Genomic DNA, 20106 nt, shown 5'->3' with positions numbered 1-20106 from the left:
TGGGATTGTTCTCCTTAGAGCAGAGAAGGTTAAGGGGAGATTGACCAGAATGGTACCAGGGGATGAGAAACTTCAGTTACGTGGAGAGACTGGAGAAGCTGGGATTGTTCTCCTTGGAGCAGAGAAGGTTAAGGGGAGATTGACCAGAATGGTACCAGGGATGAGGGAATTCAGTTACGTGGAGAGACTGGAGAAGCTGGGATTGTTCTCCTTAGAGCAGAGAAGGTTAAGGGGAGATTTGATAGAGGTGTTCAAGATCATGAAGGGTTTTGATAGAGTAAATAAGGAGAAACTGTTTCCAGTGGCAGGAGGGTCGGTAACCAGAGGACACAGATTGAAGAGGCTAAAGAACCAGAGGGGGAGATGAGGAGAGATTTGTTTTTATGCAGCGAGTTGTTGTGATCTGGAACGCTCTGCCTGAAAGGGCAGTGAGAGCAGATTCAAGAGTAGCTTTCTAAAGAGGAATTGGAAAAGCATTTGCAGGGCTTTGGGGGATAGAGCAGGGTCGGGGAGAGTGGGACGAAATTGGACAGGTCTCTCAAAGAGCCGGCACAGGCATGATGGGCCGAATGGCCTCCTTCTGCACGATCAGATTCAACGTATGTCTTAATGACTTTGTTTCCACAGTTCATGCAGGCGATGTCAGGGGCTTTGAGTGTCCTATTGGGTCTTCTAATCGTTCTCCTATCAAGATGGTACGTGAGCTTTGTCATAATGCTTGGGACCCCCTGGTGGACTGGGCTGTTTGTAAGTACATGGCACAATATTAATCTGCCCTTGAATTAAATACGACGGGTGTTAAACCAACTGACAATGTCCAACATCTGCTTCATGGCTTTGGTCAACTCCAGGCTCCAACGTTCTCCTGGCCGGTCTCACACCTTCCAACCTCCGCAAACTTCAGCTCATCCAAAACTCCCGTTAGCCCCGTATCCCAACTCGCCCCAAGTCCCCTTCGCCCATCGCTCCCACTCCTGTGCTCGCCGACCTTCACTGGCTCCCGGTCCTGCCACGCCTCGATTGTAAGATTCGCCATCCTCGTTTTCAAATCCTTCCATGGCCCTTGACCCTCTCCCTATCTCTGTATCCTCCTCCAGCCCCTACAACCCTCCCTATCTCTGTAATTTCCTCCAGCCCTACAACCCTCACTATCTCTGTAATCTCCTCCAGCCCTACAACCCTCCCTATCTCTCTAACCTCCTCCAGCCCCTACACCCCTCCCTATCTCTGTAACCTCCTCCAGCCCCTACAACCCTCCCTATCTCTGTAATTTCCTCCAGCCCCTACAACCCTCCCTATCTCTGTAATCTCCTCCAGCCCTACAACCCTCCCTATCTCTGTAATCTCCTCCAGCCCTACAACCCTCCCTATCTCTCTAACCTCCTCCAGCCCCTACACCCCTCCCTATCTCTGTAACCTCCTCCAGCCCCTACAACCCTCCCTATCTCTGTAACCTCCTCCAGCCCCTACAACCCTCCCTATCTCTGTAACCTCCTCCAGACCTACAACCCTCCCTATCTCTGTAACCTCCTCCAGCCCCTACACCCCTCCCTATCTCTGTAACCTCCTCCAGCTCCTACAACCCTCCCTATCTCTGTAACTTCCTCCAGCCCTACAACCCTCCCTATCTCTGTAACCTCCTCCAGCCCAACAACCCTCCCTATCTCTGTAACCTCCTCCAGTCCTACAATCCTCCCTATCTCTGAAACCTCCTCCAGCCCGACAACCCTCCCTAACTCTGTAACCTCCTCCAGTCCCTACAATCCTCCCTATCTCTGTAACCTCCTCCAGCCCAACAACCCTCCCTATCTCTGTAACCTCCTCCAGTCCTACAATCCTCCCTATCTCTGTAACCTCCTCCAGCCCAACAACCCTCCCTATCTCTGAAACCTCCTCCAGTCCTACAATCATCCCTATCTCTGTAACCTCCTCCAGCCCCTCAACCCTCCCTATCTCTGTAACCTCCGCCAGCCCCTACAACCCTCCCTATCTCTGTAACCTCCTCCAGCCCCTACAACCCTCCCTATCTCTGTAACCTCCTCCAGCCCTACAACCCTCCCTATCTCTGTAACCTCCTCCAGCCCTACAACCTTCCCTATCTCTGTAACCTCCTCCAGCCCTACAATCCTCCCTATCTCTGTAACCTCCTCCAGCCCCTACAACCCTCCCTGTCTCTGTAACCTCCTCCAGCCCTACAACCCTCCCTATCTCTGTAATCTCCTCCAGCCCTACAACCCTCCCTATCTCTGTAACCTCCTCCAGCCCCACAACCCTCCCTATCTCTGTAACCTCCTCCAACCGTACAACCCTCCCTATCTCTGTAACCTCCTCCAGCCCTACAACCCTCCCTATCTCTGTAACCACCTCCAGCCCGACAACCCTCCCTATCTCTGTAACCTCCTCCAGCCCTACAACCCTCCCTATCTCTGTAACCTCCTCCAGCCCAACAACCCTCCCTATCTCTGAAACCTCCTCCAGTCCTACAATCCTCCCTATCTCTGAAACCTCCTCCAGCCCTACAACCCTCCCTATCTCTGTAACCTCCTCCAGTCCCTACAATCCTCCCTATCTCTGAAACCTCCTCCAGCCCTACAACCTCCCTATCTCTGTAACCTCCTCCAGCCCCTCAACCCTCCCTATCTCTGTAACCTCCTCCAGCCCCTACAACCCTCCCTATCTCTGTAAGTTCCTCCAGCCCCTACAACCCTCCCTATCTCTGTAACCTCCTCCAGCCCTACAACCCTCCCTATCTCTGTAACCTCCTCCAGCCCTACAAACCTCCCTATCTCTGTAACCTCCTCCAGCCCTACAACCCTCCCTATCTCTGTAACCTCCTCCAGCCCCTACAACCCTCCCTATCTCTGTAACCTCCTCCAGCCCCTACAACCCTCCCTATCTCTGTAACCTCCTCCAGCCCCTACAACCCTCCCTATCTCTGTAACCTCCTCCAGCCCCTACAACCCTCCCTATCTCTGTAACCTCCTCCAGCCCCTACAACCCTCTCTATCTCTGTAACCTCCTCCAGCCCCTACAACCCTCCCTAGCTCTGTAATCTTCTCCAGCCCCTACAACCCTCCCTAGCTCTGTAATCTTCTCCAGCCCCTACAACCCTCCCTATCTCTGTAACCTCCTCCAGCCCCTACAACCCTCCCTATCTCTGTAACCTCCTCCAGCCCTACAACTCTCCCTATCTCTGTAACCTCCTCCAGCCCCTACAACCCTTCCTATCTCTGTAACCTCCTCCAGCCCTACAACCCTCCTATCTCTGTAACCTCCTCCAACCCTACAACCCTCCCTATCTCTGTAACCTCCTCCAGCCCTACAACCCTCCCTATCTCTGTAACCTCCTCCAGCCCCTACAACCCTCCCTATCTCTGTAACCTCCTCCAGCCCCTACAACCTGCCAAGATTTATGCACTCCCCCTATTCAGTCCTCTTGCACAACCCCCGATTTTAATCGCTCCACCACTGGCGGCCGTGCCTTCAGCTGCCTGGGCCCTAGACTCTGGAATTCCCTCCCCAAACCTCTCCGCCTCTCTCCTTCTTTAAGATGCTCTTTAAAAACGACCTCATTGGCCAAGGTTTTGGTCACCTGTCCTAATATCCCCTTATGTGGCTCGGTGTAAAATTTAGTTTGATAATCGCTCCTGTGAAGTGCCTTGGGATGTTTTATTATGTTAAAGGCGCTATATCAATGTACATGCGGATGTCAAGGCTAACTTGTTAGTTTTAGCTCAAGAAGGGTAATAGAAGCCATGTGGAAGGGGGTATTGTGGGGAAGGAGGAGAGGGGAGGGGAGGAGGAGATGAGGGAGGAGGGCAATGGGGAGAGGGGAGGGGAAGAAATGAAAGCGACGGGGGAAGGGGGGGAGAAGGGGAGGAATAGAGGAGGGGACAGGACGGAGACAGAGAAGTCAGTAGGAGAGGGGAAGAGGAGGAGGTAGAGTGAAGTGGATGGAGAGAATGGGAGGGGGAGAGGACAAGAGGAGGCAAGGAAGGAGGCAATGGGAGAGGAAGGGAATAGGAAGAGGGGAAGGTGGCGAAACAGAGTGAGGAAAAAGGGAAAAGGGCAGGGGAAGATCGGAGGGGGTGAGAAGGGGAGAGTGGGGAGGGAGCAATGGGACCGGAAGAGAATGAGAAGAGGGAGAACAGAGGGGGAGAGTGGAAGGGAGGGCGAATGGTCCTGACTGCAGGCAAAGTAGGAGGTGAGGGGATTATCTGTCTGTCTGTCTGTCTGTCTGTCTGTCTTTCTGTCTATCTCTCTATCTATCTCTCACTCTCTCGCTATCTATCTATCTATCTATCTATCTACCTCTCTCTCTCTCTATCCATCTCTCTAGCTATCTCTCGCTATCTAACATTCCAGACATCACACTCCAAACATCACACTCCAGACATCACAGTGCAGGCGTCACACTCCAGACGTCACAGTGCAGACGTCAAACTCCAGACGTCACACTCCAGACATCACACTCCAGACATCACAGTGCGGACGTCACACTCCAGACGTCACACTCCAGATGTCACAGTGCAGGCACTCTAGACATCACACTCCGGACGTCACAGTACGGATGTCACAGTCCAGACATCACACTCCAGATGTCACAGTGCAGGCGTCATGCTCCAGACATCATACTCCAGACATCACACTCCAGACATCACAGTGCAGACGTCACACTCCAGACGTCACACTCCAGACATCACACTCCAGACATCACAGTGCGGACGTCACACTCCAGACGTCACACTCCAGACATCACACTCCAGACATCACAGTGCGGACGTCACACTCCAGACGTCACACTCCAGACATCACACTCCAGACATCACAGTGCGGACGTCACACTCCAGACGTCACACTCCAGATGTCACAGTGCAGGCACTCTAGACATCACACTCCGGACGTCACAGTACGGATGTCACAGTCCAGACATCACACTCCAGATGTCACAGTGCAGGCGTCATGCTCCAGACATCATACTCCAGACATCACACTCCAGACATCACAGTGCGGACGTCACACTCCAGACGTCACACTCCAGATGTCACAGTGCAGGCACTCTAGACATCACACTCCAGACGTCACAGTACGGATGTCACACTCCAGACATCACACTCCAGACATCACAGTGCGGACGTCACACTCCAGGCGTCACACTCCAGACGTCACACTCCAGATGTCACAGTGCAGGCACTCTAGACATCACACTCCGGACGTCACAGTACGGATGTCACAGTGCAGGCGTCATACTCCAGACATCATACTCCAGACATCACAGTGCGGACGCCACACTCCAGACGTCACAGTGCAGGCATCACACGCCAGACATCACAGTGCAGACGTCAAACTGCAGATGTCAAACTGCAGACGTCACAGTGCAGACGTCAAACTGCAGACGTCACAGTGCAGACGTCTCACTTTGGCAGTGGTCTTAAAGGGACAGCCCGGGTTGGCAGCCTAAGGTGGTAATCAGGCTCCAGAGCGGCACAACCCATGAGCAATGCCACGGGAAGACCCACTCGGGCAGAGATTGATGTTGTATTGCTGCACGCTTGTGTGCGTGATTGTCTAATGAAAGGTGTTTCTTAAAAGTCCACAGTTGCAGGAATGCTGGCTCTCACAGTGCGAAATTCACCGCAACCTCCTTTGGTAAGTGTTGGAACGAAGAGATTAGACTGAGCGTCCCATCAGATAAATATATGATGATATAAACGTGTATTTGCCGATGCTCTCAGATGCCTGCTGTGACAGAAAGAGCTCCCTTTTTATAGAGTGCCTTTCACACCCTCAAGGGTCCAACCCGGCACTTCTTGAAGAGCAGCCACTGTTGTAATACAGGCAAAGGCAGCGGCCAATTTTTTTTCAATTCGTTCCTGGGATGTGGGCGTGGCTGGCAAGGCCGGCATTTATTGCCCATCCCTAATTGCCCCTTGAGAAGGTGGTGGTGAGCCGCCTTCTTGAACCACTGCAGTCCGTGTGGTGAAGGTACTCCCACAGTGCTGTTAGGGAGGGAGTTCCAGGATTATGACCCAGCGACGATGAAGGAACGGCCCACAGCAAGATCCCACAAAGAGCAAGGTCCCGCATAAGAGATTAGCGTGTAAAGATAAGGCACATGGGATTGGGGGTAAGGTACTGACTTGGATAGAGAACTGTTTGGCAGACAGGAAGCAAAGAGTTGGAATAAACGGGTCTTTTTCCGAGTGGCAGGCAGTGACTAGTGGGGTACCGCAGGGATCGGTCCTAGGACCCCAGCTATTCACAATATATATTAATGATCTAGACGAGGGAACTAGATGTAATATCTCCAAGTTTGCAGATGACACAAAGCTGGGTGGGCATGTGTACTGTGAGGAGGATGCCGAGAAACTCCAGTATGATTTGGACAGGTTGGGTGATTGGACAGATGCATGGCAGGTGCAATATAACATGGATAAATGCGAGGTTATCCACTTTAGTGGCAAAAACAGGAAGGCAAATTATTATCTGAATGGCAATAGATTGGGAGAAGGGGAAGTACAACGAGACCTGGGTGTCCTTGTGCACCAGTCATTGAAGGTAAGCATGCAGGTGCAGCAGGCGGTTAAGAAGGCAAATGGTATGTTGGCCCTCATAGCGAGAGGGTTTGAGTACAGGAACAAGGATGTCTTGCTGCAGTTGTACAGGGCCTTGGTAAGATCACATCTTGAGTATTGTGTGCAGTTTTGGTCGCCTTATCTGAGGAAGGATGTTCTTGCCATGGAAGGAGTGCAGCGAAGATTCACCAGGCTGATACCTGGGATGGCAGGAATGACGTATGTGGAGAGATTGGGTTGATTGGGCTTTTACTCACTGGAGTTTAGAAGAATGAGAGGGGATCTCATTGAAACTCATAAAATTCTAACAGGACTAGACAGACTAGATGCAGGAAGGATGTTCCCGATGGTCGGGGAGTCCAGAACCAGGGGTCACAGTCTAAGGATAAGGGGTAAGCCATTTATGACTGAGATGAGGAGGAATTTCTTCACCCAGAGAGTGGTGAACCTGTGGAATTCTCTACCACAGAAGGCAGTAGAGGCCAATTCATTAAATATATTCAAGAAGGAGTTGGATATATTTCTTAAGGCTAAAGGGATCAAGGGATATGGGGAGAAGGCAGGGACAAGGTACTGAATATGGATGATCAGCCATGATCTCATTGAATGGTGGAGCAGGCTCGAGGGGCCGAATGGCCTACTCCTGCTCCTATCTTCTATGTTTCTATGAATGAAGTGGTGTTGGTTGAGGGAGGAACTTGGAGATAACTAACAATTGGGAAACCAGGGATAACTAACATTTGGAGAGATTGGGAAAAGTTGGGGTTGTTCTCCTTAGAGCAGAGAAGGTTAAGGGGAGATTGACCAGAATGGTACCAGGAATGAGGGACTTCAGTTCTGTGGGGAGACTGGAGAAGCTGGGATTGTTCTCCTTAGAGCAGAGAAGGTTAAGGGGGAGATTGACCAGAATGGTACCAGGGATGAGGGACTTCAATTACGTGGAGAGACTGGAGGAGCTGGGATTGTTCTCCTTAGAGCAGAGAAGGTTAAGGGGAGATTGACCAGAATGGTACCGGGGATGAGGGACCAGTTATGTGGAGAGACTGGAGAAGCTGGGATTGTTCTCCTTAGAGCAGAGAAGGTTAAGGGGAGATTGACCAGAATGGTTCCAGGGGATGAGGGACTTCAGTTATGTGGAGAGACTGGAGAAGCTGGGATTGTTCTCCTTAGAGCAGAGAAGGTTAAGGGGAGATTGACCAGAATGGTTCCAGGGATGAGGGACTTCAGTTGTGTGGAGAGACTGGAGAAGCTGGGATTGTTCTCCTTAGAGCAGAGAAGGTTAAGGGGAGATTGACCAGAATGGTACCAGGGATGAGGGACTTCAGTTACATGGAGAGACTGGAGAAGCTGGGATTGTTCTCCTTAGAGCAGAGAAGGTTAAGGGGAGATTTAATGGAGGTGTTCAAAATCATGAGGGGTTTTGATGGACTAAATAAGGAGAAACTGTTTCCAGTGGCAGGAGGGTCGGTAACCAGAGGACACAGTTTTAAGGTGATTGGCAAACGAGGAAACATTTTGTTGTGATCTGGAACGCTCTGACTGAAAGGCTGGTGGAAGCAGATTCAATAGTAACTTTTGACAGAGGAATTGGATAAATACTTGAAGGGGAAATTGGCAGAGCTGTGGGGAAAGAGCGGGGGGGAGTGTGGGACTAATCGGATAGCTCCTTCAAAGAGCTGGCACAGGAACAATGGGCCGAATGGCCTCCTTCAGTGCTGTATCATTCTATAATTCTCAGGATGTACCGAAGCCTTCACAGCCGTTGAAATACTTTTTTTGAAGTGTCAGACATTGTTGCGATGGAGGAAACACGGCAGCCAATTTGTGCACAGCAAGCTCCCATGAGCAGCAATCTGATCATAAGCAGATAATCTGTGTTTTTAGTGGTGTTGGTGGATGGATGAATATTCGGTCCAGGAATCGGGGGGAACTTCACACGCTCTTCTTCCAATGGTGGCCGTGGGATCATTTGCATCCAATTTGAGAGGGCAGACAGGGCCTCGGTTTAACGTCTCATCCAAAAGACGGCACCTCCAACACTGCAGCGCTCCCTCAGTACTGCCGCTCCGACAGTGCAGCGCTCCCTCAGTACTGCCCTTCCGACAGTGCAGCGCTCCCTCAGTACTGCCCCTCCGACAGTGCGGCACTCCCTCAGTACTGCCCCTCCGACAGTGCAGCACTCCCTCAGTACTGCCCCTCCGACAGTGCAGCGCTCCCTCAGTTCTGCCCCTCCGACAGTGCGGCGCTCCCTCAGTACTGCCCCTCCGACAGTGCGGCACTCCGTCAGTACTGCCCCTCCGACAGTGCAGCGCTCCCTCAGTACTGCCCCTCCGACAGTGCGGCGCTCCCTCAGTACTGCCCCTCCGACACTGCGGCGCTCCCTCAGTACTGCCCCTCCGACAGTGCAGCACTCCCTCAGTACTGTCCCTCCAACAGTGCAGCGCTCCCTCAGTACTGCCCCTCCGACTGTGCAGTGCTCCCTCAGTACTGCCCCTCCGACAGTGCAGCGCTCCCTCAGTACTGCCCCTCCGACAGTGCAGCGCTCCCTCAGTACTGCCCCTCTGACAGTGCAGCTCTCCATCAGTACTGCCCCTCCGACAGTGCAGCGCTCCCTCAGTACTGCCACTCCGACAGTGCAGCGCTCCCTCAGTACTGCCCCTCCGACAGTGCAGCGCTCCCTCAGTACTGCCTCTCCGACAGTGCGGCGCTCCCTCAGTACTGCCTCTCCGACAGTGCAGCACCCGCTCAGTGCTGACCCTCCGACAGTGCGGCGCTCCCTCAGTACTGCCCCTCCGACAGTGCAGCGCTCCCTCAGTACTGCCCCTCCGACAGTGCAGCGCTCCCTCAGTACTGCCTCTCCGACACTGCAGCGCTCCCTCAGTACTGCCCCTCCGACAGTGCAGTGCTCCCTCAGTACTGCACCTCCAACAGTGCAGCACTCCCTCACTACTGCCCCTCCGGCAGTGCAGCTCTCCATCAGTACTGCCTCTCCGACAGTGCAGTACTCCCTCAGTACTGCCCCTCCGACACTGCAGCGCTCCCTCAGTACTGCCCCTCCGACAGTGCAGCTCTCCCTCAGTACTGCCCCTCCGACAGTGCAGCGCTCCCTCAGTACTGTCCCTCCGTCAGTGCAGCGCTCCCTCAGTACTGCCCCTCCGACAGTGCAGCGCTCCCTCAGTACTGCGCCTCCGACATTGCAGCGCTCCCTCAGTACTGCTCCTCCGACAGTGCAGCGCTCCCTCAGTACTGCCTCTCCGACAGTGCAGTGCTCCCTCAGTACTGCCCCTCCGACAGTGCAGCGCTCCCTCAGTACTGCCCCTCCGACAGTGCAGCGCTCCCTTAGTACTGCCTCTCTGACAGTGCAGCGCTCCCTCAGTACTGCCTCTCCAAAAGTGCAGTGCTCCCTGAGTACTGCCCCCCCGACAGTGCAGCACTCCCTCAGTACTGCCCCCCCGACAGTGCAGCGCTCCCTTAGTACTGCCTCTCCGACAGTGCAGCGCTCCCTCAGTACCGCCTCTCCGACTGTGCAGTGCTCCCTCAGTACTGCCCCCCCGACAGTGCAGCTCTCCCTCAGTACTGCCCCTCCGACAGTGCAGCGCTCCCTCAGTACTCACCCTCCGACAGTGCAGCGCTCCCTCAGTACTGCCCCTCCGACAGTGCGGCACTCCGTCAGTACTGCCCCTCCGACAGTGCAGCGCTCCCTCAGTACTGCCCCTCCGATAGTGCAGCGCTCCCTCAGTACTGCCCCTCCGACAGTGCAGCGCTCCATCAGTACTGTCCCTCCAACAGTGCAGCGCTCCCTCAGTACTGCCCCTCCAACAGTGCAGCGCTCCCTCAGTACTGCCCCTCCGACAGTGCAGCGCTCCCTCAGTACTGCCTCTCCGACAGTGCAGCGCTCCCTCAGTACTGCCTCTCCGACAGTGCGGCGCTCCCTCAGTACTGCCTCTCCGACAGTGCAGCACCCGCTCAGTACTGACCCTCCGACAGTGCGGCGCTCCCTCAATACTGCCCCTCCGACAGTGCAGCGCTCCCTCAGTACTGCCCCTCCGACAGTGCAGCGCTCCCTCAGTACTGCCTCTCCGACACTGCAGCGCTCCCTCAGTACTGCCCCTCCAACAGTGCAGCGCTCCCTCAGTACTGCCCCTCCAACAGTGCAGCACTCCCTCACTACTGCCCCTCCGGCAGTGCAGCTCTCCATCAGTACTGCCTCTCCGACAGTGCAGTACTCCCTCAGTACTGCCCCTCCGACACTGCAGCGCTCCCTCAGTACTGCCCCTCCGACAGTGCAGCTCTCCCTCAGTACTGCCCCTCCAACAGTGCAGCGCTCCCTCAGTACTGTCCCTCCGTCAGTGCAGCGCTCCCTCAGTACTGCCCCTCCGACAGTGCAGCGCTCCCTTAGTACTGCCTCTCCGACAGTGCAGCGCTCCCTCAGTACTGCCTCTCCGACTGTGCAGTGCTCCCTCAGTACTGCCCCCCCGACAGTGCAGCTCTCCCTCAGTACTGCCCCTCCGACAGTGCAGCGCTCCCTCAGTACTCACCCTCCGACAGTGCAGCACTCCCTCAGTACTGCCCCTCTGACAGTGCAGCACTCCCTCAGTACTGCCCCTCTGACAGAGCAGCGCTCCCTCAGTACTGCCCCCTCCGACAGAGCAGCACTCCCTCAGTACTGCCCCTTCCGACAGAGCAGCGCTCCCTCAGTACTGCCTCTCCGACAGTGCAGCGCTCCCTCAGTACTGCCCCTCCGACAGAGCAGCGCTCCCTCAGTACTGCCCCCTCTGACAGAGCAGCGCTCCCTCAGTACTGCCTCTCCGACAGTGCAGCTCTCCCTCAGTACTGCCCCTCCGACAGTGCAGCGCTCCCTCAGTACTGTCCCTCCGTCAGTGCAGCGCTCCCTCAGTACTGCCCCTCCGACAGTGCAGCGCTCCCTCAGTACTGCCCCTCCGACAGTGCAGCGCTCCCTCAGTACTGCCCCTCCGACAGTGCAGCGCTCCCTCAGTACTGCGCCTCCGACATTGCAGCGCTCCCTCAGTACTGCTCCTCCGACAGTGCAGCGCTCCCTCAGTACTGCCTCTCCGACAGTGCAGTGCTCCCTCAGCACTGCCCCTCCGACAGTGCAGCGCTCCCTTAGTACTGCCTCTCTGACAGTGCAGCGCTCCCTCAGTACTGCCTCTACAACAGTGCAGTGCTCCCTCAGTACTGCCCCTCCGACAGTGCAGCGCTCCCTCAGTACTGCCCCTCCGACAGTGCAGCGCTCCCTCAGTACTGCCTCTCCGACACTGCAGCGCTCCCTCAGTACTGCCCCTCCAACATTGCAGCACTCCCTCAGTACTGCCTCTCCAACAGTGCAGCACTCCCTCACTACTGCCCCTCCGGCAGTGCAGCTCTCCATCAGTACTGCCTCTCCGACAGTGCAGTACTCCCTCAGTACTGCCCCTCCGACACTGCAGAGCTCCCTCAGTACTGCCCCTCCGACAGTGCAGCTCTCCCTCAGTACTGCCCCTCCGACAGTGCAGCGCTCCCTCAGTACTGTCCCTCCGTCAGTGCAGCGCTCCCTCAGTACTGCCCCTCCGACAGTGCAGCGCTCCCTTAGTACTGCCTCTCCGACAGTGCAGCGCTCCCTCAGTACTGCCTCTCCGACTGTGCAGTGCTCCCTCAGTACTGCCCCCCGACAGTGCAGCTCTCCCTCAGTACTGCCCCTCCGACAGTGCAGCGCTCCCTCAGTACTCACCCTCCGACAGTGCAGCACTCCCTCAGTACTGCCCCTCTGACAGTGCAGCACTCCCTCAGTACTGCCCCTCTGACAGAGCAGCGCTCCCTCAGTACTGCCCCTCCGACAGAGCAGCGCTCCCTCAGTACTGCCCCTTCCGACAGAGCAGCGCTCCCTCAGTACTGCCTCTCCGACAGTGCAGCGCTCCCTCAGTACTGCCCCTCCGACAGAGCAGCGCTCCCTCAGTACTGCCCCCTCTGACAGAGCAGCGCTCCCTCAGTACTGCCTCTCCGACAGTGCAGCTCTCCCTCAGTACTGCCCCTCCGACAGTGCAGCGCTCCCTCAGTACAGTCCCTCCGTCAGTGCAGCGCTCCCTCAGTACTGCCCCTCCGACAGTGCAGCGCTCCCTCAGTACTGCCCCTCCGACAGTGCAGCGCTCCCTCAGTACTGCCCCTCCGACAGTGCAGCGCTCCCTCAGTACTGCGCCTCCGACATTGCAGCGCTCCCTCAGTACTGCCCCTCCGACAGTGCAGCGCTCCCTCAGTACTGCCTCTCCGACAGTGCAGTGCTCCCTCAGCACTGCCCCTCCGACAGTGCAGCGCTCCCTCAGTACTGCCCCTCCGACAGTGCAGCGCTCCCTTAGTACTGCCTCTCTGACAGTGCAGCGCTCCCTCAGTACTGCCTCTCCAACAGTGCAGTGCTCCCTCAGTACTGCCCCCCCCGACAGTGCAGCACTCCCTCAGTACTGCCCCCCCGACAGTGCAGCGCTCCCTTAGTACTGCCTCTCCGACAGTGCAGCGCTCCCTCAGTACTGCCTCTCCGACTGTGCAGTGCTCCCTCAGTACTGCCCCCCCGACAGTGCAGCTCTCCCTCAGTACTGCCCCTCCGACAGTGCAGCGCTCCCTCAGTACTCACCCTCCGACAGTGCAGCGCACCCTCAGTACTGCCCCTCCGACAGTGCGGCACTCCGTCAGTACTGCCCCTCCGACAGTGCAGCGCTCCCTCAGTACTGCCCCTCCGATAGTGCAGCGCTCCCTCAGTACTGCCCCTCCGACAGTGCAGCGCTCCCTCAGTACTGTCCCTCCGACAGTGCAGCGCTCCCTCAGTACATCCCCTCCGACAGTGCAGCGCTCCCTCAGTACTGCCCCTCCGACAGTGCAGCTCTCCCTCAGTACTGCCCCTCCAACAGTGCAGCGCTCCCTCAGTACTGCCCCTCCGACAGTGCAGCGCTCCCTCAGTACTGCCTCTCCGACAGTGCAGCGCTCCCTCAGTACTGCCTCTCCGACAGTGCGGCGCTCCCTCAGTACTGCCTCTCCGACAGTGCAGCACCCGCTCAGTACTGACCCTCCGACAGTGCGGCGCTCCCTCAGTACTGCCCCTCCGACAGTGCAGCGCTCCCTCAGTACTGCCCCTCCGACAGTGCAGCGCTCCCTCAGTACTGCCTCTCCGACACTGCAGCGCTCCCTCAGTACTGCCCCTCCAACAGTGCAGCGCTCCCTCAGTACTGCCCCTCCAACAGTGCAGCACTCCCTCACTACTGCCCCTCCGGCAGTGCAGCTCTCCATCAGTACTGCCTCTCCGACAGTGCAGTACTCCCTCAGTACTGCCCCTCCGACACTGCAGCGCTCCTCATTACTGCCCCTCCGACAGAGCAGCTCTCCCTCAGTACTGCCCCTCCGACAGTGCAGCGCTCCCTCAGTACTGTCCCTCCGTCAGTGCAGCGCTCCCTCAGTACTGCCCCTCCGACAGTGCAGCGCTCCCTCAGTCCTGCCCCTCCGACAGTGCAGTGCTCCCTCAGTACTGCCCCTCCGACAGTGCAGCGCTCCCTCAGTACTGCGCCTCCGACAGTGCAGCGCTCCCTCAGTACTGCCCCTCCGACAGTGCAGCGCTCCCTTAGTACTGCCTCTCCGACAGTGCAGCGCTCCCTCAGTACTGCCTCTCCAACAGTGCAGTGCTCCCTCAGTACTGCCCCCCCGACAGTGCAGCACTCCCTCAGTACTGCCCCCCCGACTGTGCAGCGCTCCCTTAGTACTGCCTCTCCGACAGTGCAGCGCTCCCTCAGTACTGCCTCTCCGACTGTGCAGTGCTCCCTCAGTACTGCCCCCCCGACAGTGCAGCTCTCCCTCAGTACTGCCCCTCCGACAGTGCAGCGCTCCCTCAGTACTCACCCTCCGACAGTGCAGCACTCCCTCAGTACTGCCCCTCTGACAGTGCAGCACTCCCTCAGTACTGTCCCTCTGACAGAGCAGCGCTCCCTCAGTACTGCCCCCTCCGACAGAGCAGCGCTCCCTCAGTACTGCCCCTTCCGACAGAGCAGCGCTCCCTCAGTACTGCCTCTCCGACAGTGCAGCGCTCCCTCAGTACTGCCCCTCCGACAGAGCAGCGCTCCCTCAGTACTGCCCCCTCTGACAGAGCAGCGCTCCCTCAGTACTGCCTCTCCGACAGTGCAGCACTCCCTCAGTACTGCCCCTCCGACAGTGCAGCGCTCCCTCAGTACAGTCCCTCCGTCAGTGCAGCGCTCCCTCAGTACTGCCCCTCCGACAGTGCAGCGCTCCCTCAGTACTGCCCCTCCGACAGTGCAGCGCTCCCTCAGTACTGCCCCTCCGACAGTGCAGCGCTCCCTCAGTACTGCGCCTCCGACATTGCAGCGCTCCCTCAGTACTGCCCCTCCGACAGTGCAGCGCTCCCTCAGTACTGCCTCTCCGACAGTGCAGTGCTCCCTCAGCACTGCCCCTCCGACAGTGCAGCGCTCCCTCAGTACTGCCCCTCCGACAGTGCAGCGCTCCCTTAGTACTGCCTCTCTGACAGTGCAGCGCTCCCTCAGTACTGCCTCTCCAACAGTGCAGTGCTCCCTCAGTACTGCCCCCCCCGACAGTGCAGCACTCCCTCAGTACTGCCCCCCCGACAGTGCAGCGCTCCCTTAGTACTGCCTCTCCGACAGTGCAGCGCTCCCTCAGTACTGCCTCTCCGACTGTGCAGTGCTCCCTCAGTACTGCCCCCCCGACAGTGCAGCTCTCCCTCAGTACTGCCCCTCCGACAGTGCAGCGCACCCTCATTACTGCCCCTCCGACAGTGCGGCACTCCGTCAGTACTGCCCCTCCGACAGTGCAGCGCTCCCTCAGTACTGCCCCTCCGATAGTGCAGCGCTCCCTCAGTACTGCCCCTCCGACAGTGCAGCGCTCCCTCAGTACTGTCCCTCCAACAGTGCAGCGCTCCCTCAGTACTGCCCCTCCGACAGTGCAGCGCTCCCTCAGTACTGCCCCTCCGACAGTGCAGCTCTCCCTCAGTACTGCCCCTCCAACAGTGCAGCGCTCCCTCAGTACTGCCCCTCCGACAGTGCAGCGCTCCCTCAGTACTGCCTCTCCGACAGTGCAGCGCTCCCTCAGTACTGCCTCTCCGACAGTGCGGCGCTCCCTCAGTACTGCCTCTCTGACAGTGCAGCACCCGCTCAGTACTGACCCTCCGACAGTGCGGCGCTCCCTCAGTACTGCCCCTCCGACAGTGCAGCGCTCCCTCAGTACTGCCCCTCCGACAGTGCAGCGCTCCCTCAGTACTGCCTCTCCGACACTGCAGCGCTCCCTCAGTACTGCCCCTCCAACAGTGCAGCGCTCCCTCAGTACTGCCCCTCCAACAGTGCAGCACTCCCTCACTACTGCCCCTCCGGCAGTGCAGCTCTCCATCAGTACTGCCTCTCCGACAGTGCAGTACTCCCTCAGTACTGCCCCTCCGACACTGCAGCGCTCCTCATTACTGCCCCTCCGACAGAGCAGCTCTCCCTCAGTACTGCCCCTCCGACAGTGCAGCGCTCCCTCAGTACTGTCCCTCCGTCAGTGCAGCGCTCCCTCAGTACTGCCCCTCCGACAGTGCAGCGCTCCCTCAGTCCTGCCCCTCCGACAGTGCAGTGCTCCCTCAGTACTGCCCCTCCGACAGTGCAGCACTCCCTCAGTACTGCGCCTCCGACAGTGCAGCGCTCCCTCAGTACTGCCCCTCCGACAGTGCAGCGCTCCCTTAGTACTGCCTCTCCGACAGTGCAGCGCTCCCTCAGTACTGCCTCTCCAACAGTGCAGTGCTCCCTCAGTACTGCCCCCCCGACAGTGCAGCACTCCCTCAGTACTGCCCCCCCGACAGTGCAGCGCTCCCTTAGTACTGCCTCTCCGACAGTGCAGCGCTCCCTCAGTACTGCCTCTCCGACTGTGCAGTGCTCCCTCAGTACTGCCCCCCCGACAGTGCAGCTCTCCCTCAGTACTGCCCCTCCGACAGTGCAGCGCTCCCTCAGTACTCACCCTCCGACAGTGCAGCACTCCCTCAGTACTGCCCCTCTGACAGTGCAGCACTCCCTCAGTACTGTCCCTCTGACAGAGCAGCGCTCCCTCAGTACTGCCCCCTCCGACAGAGCAGCGCTCCCTCAGTACTGCCCCTTCCGACAGAGCAGCTCTCCCTCAGTACTGCCTCTCCGACAGTGCAGCGCTCCCTCTGTACTGCCCCTCCGACAGAGCAGCGCTCCCTCAGTACTGCCCCCTCTGACAGAGCAGCGCTCCCTCAGTACTGCCTCTCCGACAGTGCAGCGCTCCCTCAGTACTGACTCTCCGATAGTGCGGCGCTCCCTCAGTACTGCCCCCTCTGACAGAGCAGCGCTCCCTCAGTACTGCCCCCTCCGACAGAGCAGCGCTCCCTCAGTACTGGCCCTCCGACAATGCAGCGCTCCCTCAGGCGGGCACGCAGTTTGTGGGATCTTACTTTTCACCAAGTGAGCCCTTCCAAAAAAATCAGTTCATCGGCTGTGAAGAGCTTTTGGGCTGAGGCTGTGGAAGGCGCTATAGAACGGAATTCCTTTTAAAAGTGAATCACAAGAGCTTTGAAATGTGGTTTCCTCCGCAGACCATCGCCTGTTTAATCATGAACATCATCAACAGCTTGGCCTGCCTCCCCGCCATCATTCTCTACGCCTTGACGATTGAATTCTACTCTTGTTATGGCTACTACTGCTACCACTCCAGACGGACTGTGAGTAGGAATGTCTGATCTGCGTCGAGATAGAGACAGAAAGCCGGGGTTGCTGGTGTCCCCGGTAACGCTCACGGCCCCTTTGCCTTCAGTGGGCGGCTCGGTCACGGCGCCTGTCACACCCGCTGTTCATGCTTTGCTCCAGGGGTGGCGCTGCAGGCTGGCCTCAGCCCGTTACAGCTTCCTGCCTCGCCGGGCGACTGGCTGGTGTTGCTGGGTAACCGGGGTTGGGGGGGGGGCGGCGGAGGTGACTGAGGTGAGTTAACCAGTCGCAGCCCGAGATTCCTGCGGTACCGAGTGACTGCCCGCCGCCCGGTGCTTGGGGTTGGGGGCGGGGTTTATCGGATGAGCTTCCCGACCCGGGAGCGAGCCTGTCCCAAATCTCAGTCCTGGACCATCCATCCCTCATCATCCCAGTATTCCCGCCTCCTTCTGACATCATCCCAGTAACCCCGCCTCCTTGTGACATCAACCCAGTAATCCCGCCTCCTTGTGACAGCATCCCAGTAATCCCGCCTCCTTCTGACATCATCCCAGTAATCCCGCCTCCTTCTGACATCATCCCAGTAATCCCGCCTCCTTCTGACATCATCCCACTAACCCCGCCTCCTTCTGACATCATCCCAGTAACCCCGCCTCCTTCTGACATCATCCCAGTAACCCCGCCTCCTTCTGACATCATCCCAGTAACCCCGCCTCCTTCTGACATCATCCCAGTAATCCTGCCTCCTTGTGACATCATCCCAGTAACCCCGCCTCCTTCTGACATCATCCCACTAACCCCGCCTCCTTCTGACATCATCCCAGTAACCCTGCCTCCTTCTGACATCATCCCAGTAACCCCGCCTCCTTCTGACATCATCCCAGTAACCCCGCCTCCTTCTGACATCATCCCAGTAACCCCGCCTCCTTCTGACATCATCCCAGTAACCCCGCCTCCTTCTGACATCATCCCAGTAACCCCGCCTCCTTGTGACATCATCCCAGTAATCCTGCCTCCTTGTGACATCATCCCATCAGTCCCGCCTCCTTGAGTGCCATCATCCCATCAGTCCCCCCTCCTTGAATGACATCATCCCAGTAACCACGCCTCCTTGTGACATCATCCCAGTAACCCCGCCTCCTTCTGACATCATCCCAGTAATCCCGCCTCATTCTGACATCATCCCAGTAATCCCGCCTCCTTCTGACATCATCCCAATAACCCCGCCTCCTTCTGACATCATCCCAGTAATCCTGCCTCCTTGTGACATCATCCCAGTAGTCCCGCCTCCTTGTGACATCATCCCAGTAATCCCGCCTCCTTGTGACATCATCCCAGTAATCCCGACTCCTTGTGACATCATCCCAGTAATCCCGCCTCCTTCTGACATCATCCCAGTAATCCTACTTGCTTGTGACATCATCCCAGTAACCCCGCCTCCTTCTGACATCATCCCAGTAATCCCGCCTCCTTCTGACATCATCCCAGTAATCCCGCCTCCTTCTGACATCTTCCCAGTAATCCCGCCTCCTTCTGACATCATCCCAGTAATCCCGCCTCCTTCTGACATCTTCCCAGTAATCCCGCCTCCTTCTGACATCATCCCAGTAATCCCGCCTCCTTCTGACATCATCCCAGTAATCCCGCCTCCTTCTGACATCATCCCACTAACCCCGCCTCCTTCTGACATCCTCCCAGTAACCCCGACTCCTGCTCACATCATCCCAGTAACCCCGCCTCCTTCTGACATCATCCCAGTAACCCCGCCTCCTTGTGACATCATCCCAGTAATCCTACCTCCTTGTGACAACGTCCCAGTAACCCCGCCTCCTTCTGACATCATCCCACTAACCCCGCCTCCTTCTGACATCATCCCAGTAACCCTGCCTCCTTCTGACATCATCCCAGTAACCCCGCCTCCTTCTGACATCATCCCAGTAACCCCGCCTCCTTCTGACATCATCCCAGTAATCCTGCCTCCTTGTGACCTCATCCCAATAATCCTGCCTCCTTGTGACATCATCCCAGTAACCCCGCCTCCTTCTGACATCATCCCAGTAACCCCGCCTCCTTCTGACATCATCCCAGTAACCCCGCCTCCTTCTGACATCATCCCAGTAACCCCGCCTCCTTCTGACATCATCCCAGTAACCCCGCCTCCTTGTGACATCATCCCAGTAATCCTGCCTCCTTGTGACATCATCCCATCAGTCCCGCCTCCTTGAGTGACATCATCCCATCAGTCCCCCCTCCTTGAATGACATCATCCCAGTAACCCCGCCTCCTTGTGACGTCATCCCAGTAACCCCGCCTGCTTCTGACATCATCCCAGTAATCCCGCCTCATTCTGACATCATCCCAGTAATCCCGCCTCCTTCTGACATCATCCCAATAACCCCGCCTCCTTCTGACATCATCCCAGTAATCCTGCCTCCTTGTGACATCATCCCAGTAATCCCGCCTCCTTGTGACATCATCCCAGTAATCCCGCCTCCTTGTGACATCATCCCAGTAATCCCGCCTCCTTGTGACATCATCCCAGTAATCCCGCCTCCTTCTGACATCATCCCAGTAATCCTACTTGCTTGTGACATCATCCCAGTAACCCCGCCTCCTTCTGACATCATCCCAGTAATCCCGCCTCCTTCTGACATCATCCCAGTAATCCCGCCTCCTTCTGACATCTTCCCAGTAATCCCGCCTCCTTCTGACATCATCCCAGTAATCCCGCCTCCTTCTGACACCATCCCAGTAATCCGCCTCCTTCTGACATCATCCCAGTAATCCCGCCTCCTTCTGACATCATCCCACTAACCCCGCCTCCTTCTGACATCATC

General features: G+C 57.2%; 1 protein-coding gene across 1 annotated transcript in view; it reads left to right on the top strand.

Annotated features, from left to right (window-relative positions):
• The window catches only part of LOC147092080 (uncharacterized), a 93014-nt gene that overhangs the window by 54797 nt on the left and 18111 nt on the right, over window positions 1–20106 (top strand). Inside the window, exons 3-5 of the mRNA XM_085975823.1 lie at window positions 628–747; window positions 5593–5649; window positions 17161–17286. Coding sequence (XP_085831949.1) covers window positions 628–747; window positions 5593–5649; window positions 17161–17286 — 303 coding nt within the window. The remainder of the gene's footprint in view (window positions 1–627; window positions 748–5592; window positions 5650–17160; window positions 17287–20106) is intronic.

The sequence above is a fragment of the Somniosus microcephalus genome, unplaced genomic scaffold (genome assembly GCF_052327205.1).
Source record: "Somniosus microcephalus isolate GS21.2 unplaced genomic scaffold, FLI_Smic_1.0 unresolved_chr2, whole genome shotgun sequence".
In the NCBI taxonomy this organism is placed as follows: domain Eukaryota; kingdom Metazoa; phylum Chordata; class Chondrichthyes; order Squaliformes; family Somniosidae; genus Somniosus; species Somniosus microcephalus.
This window is presented reverse-complemented; position numbering and strand designations above follow the sequence as displayed.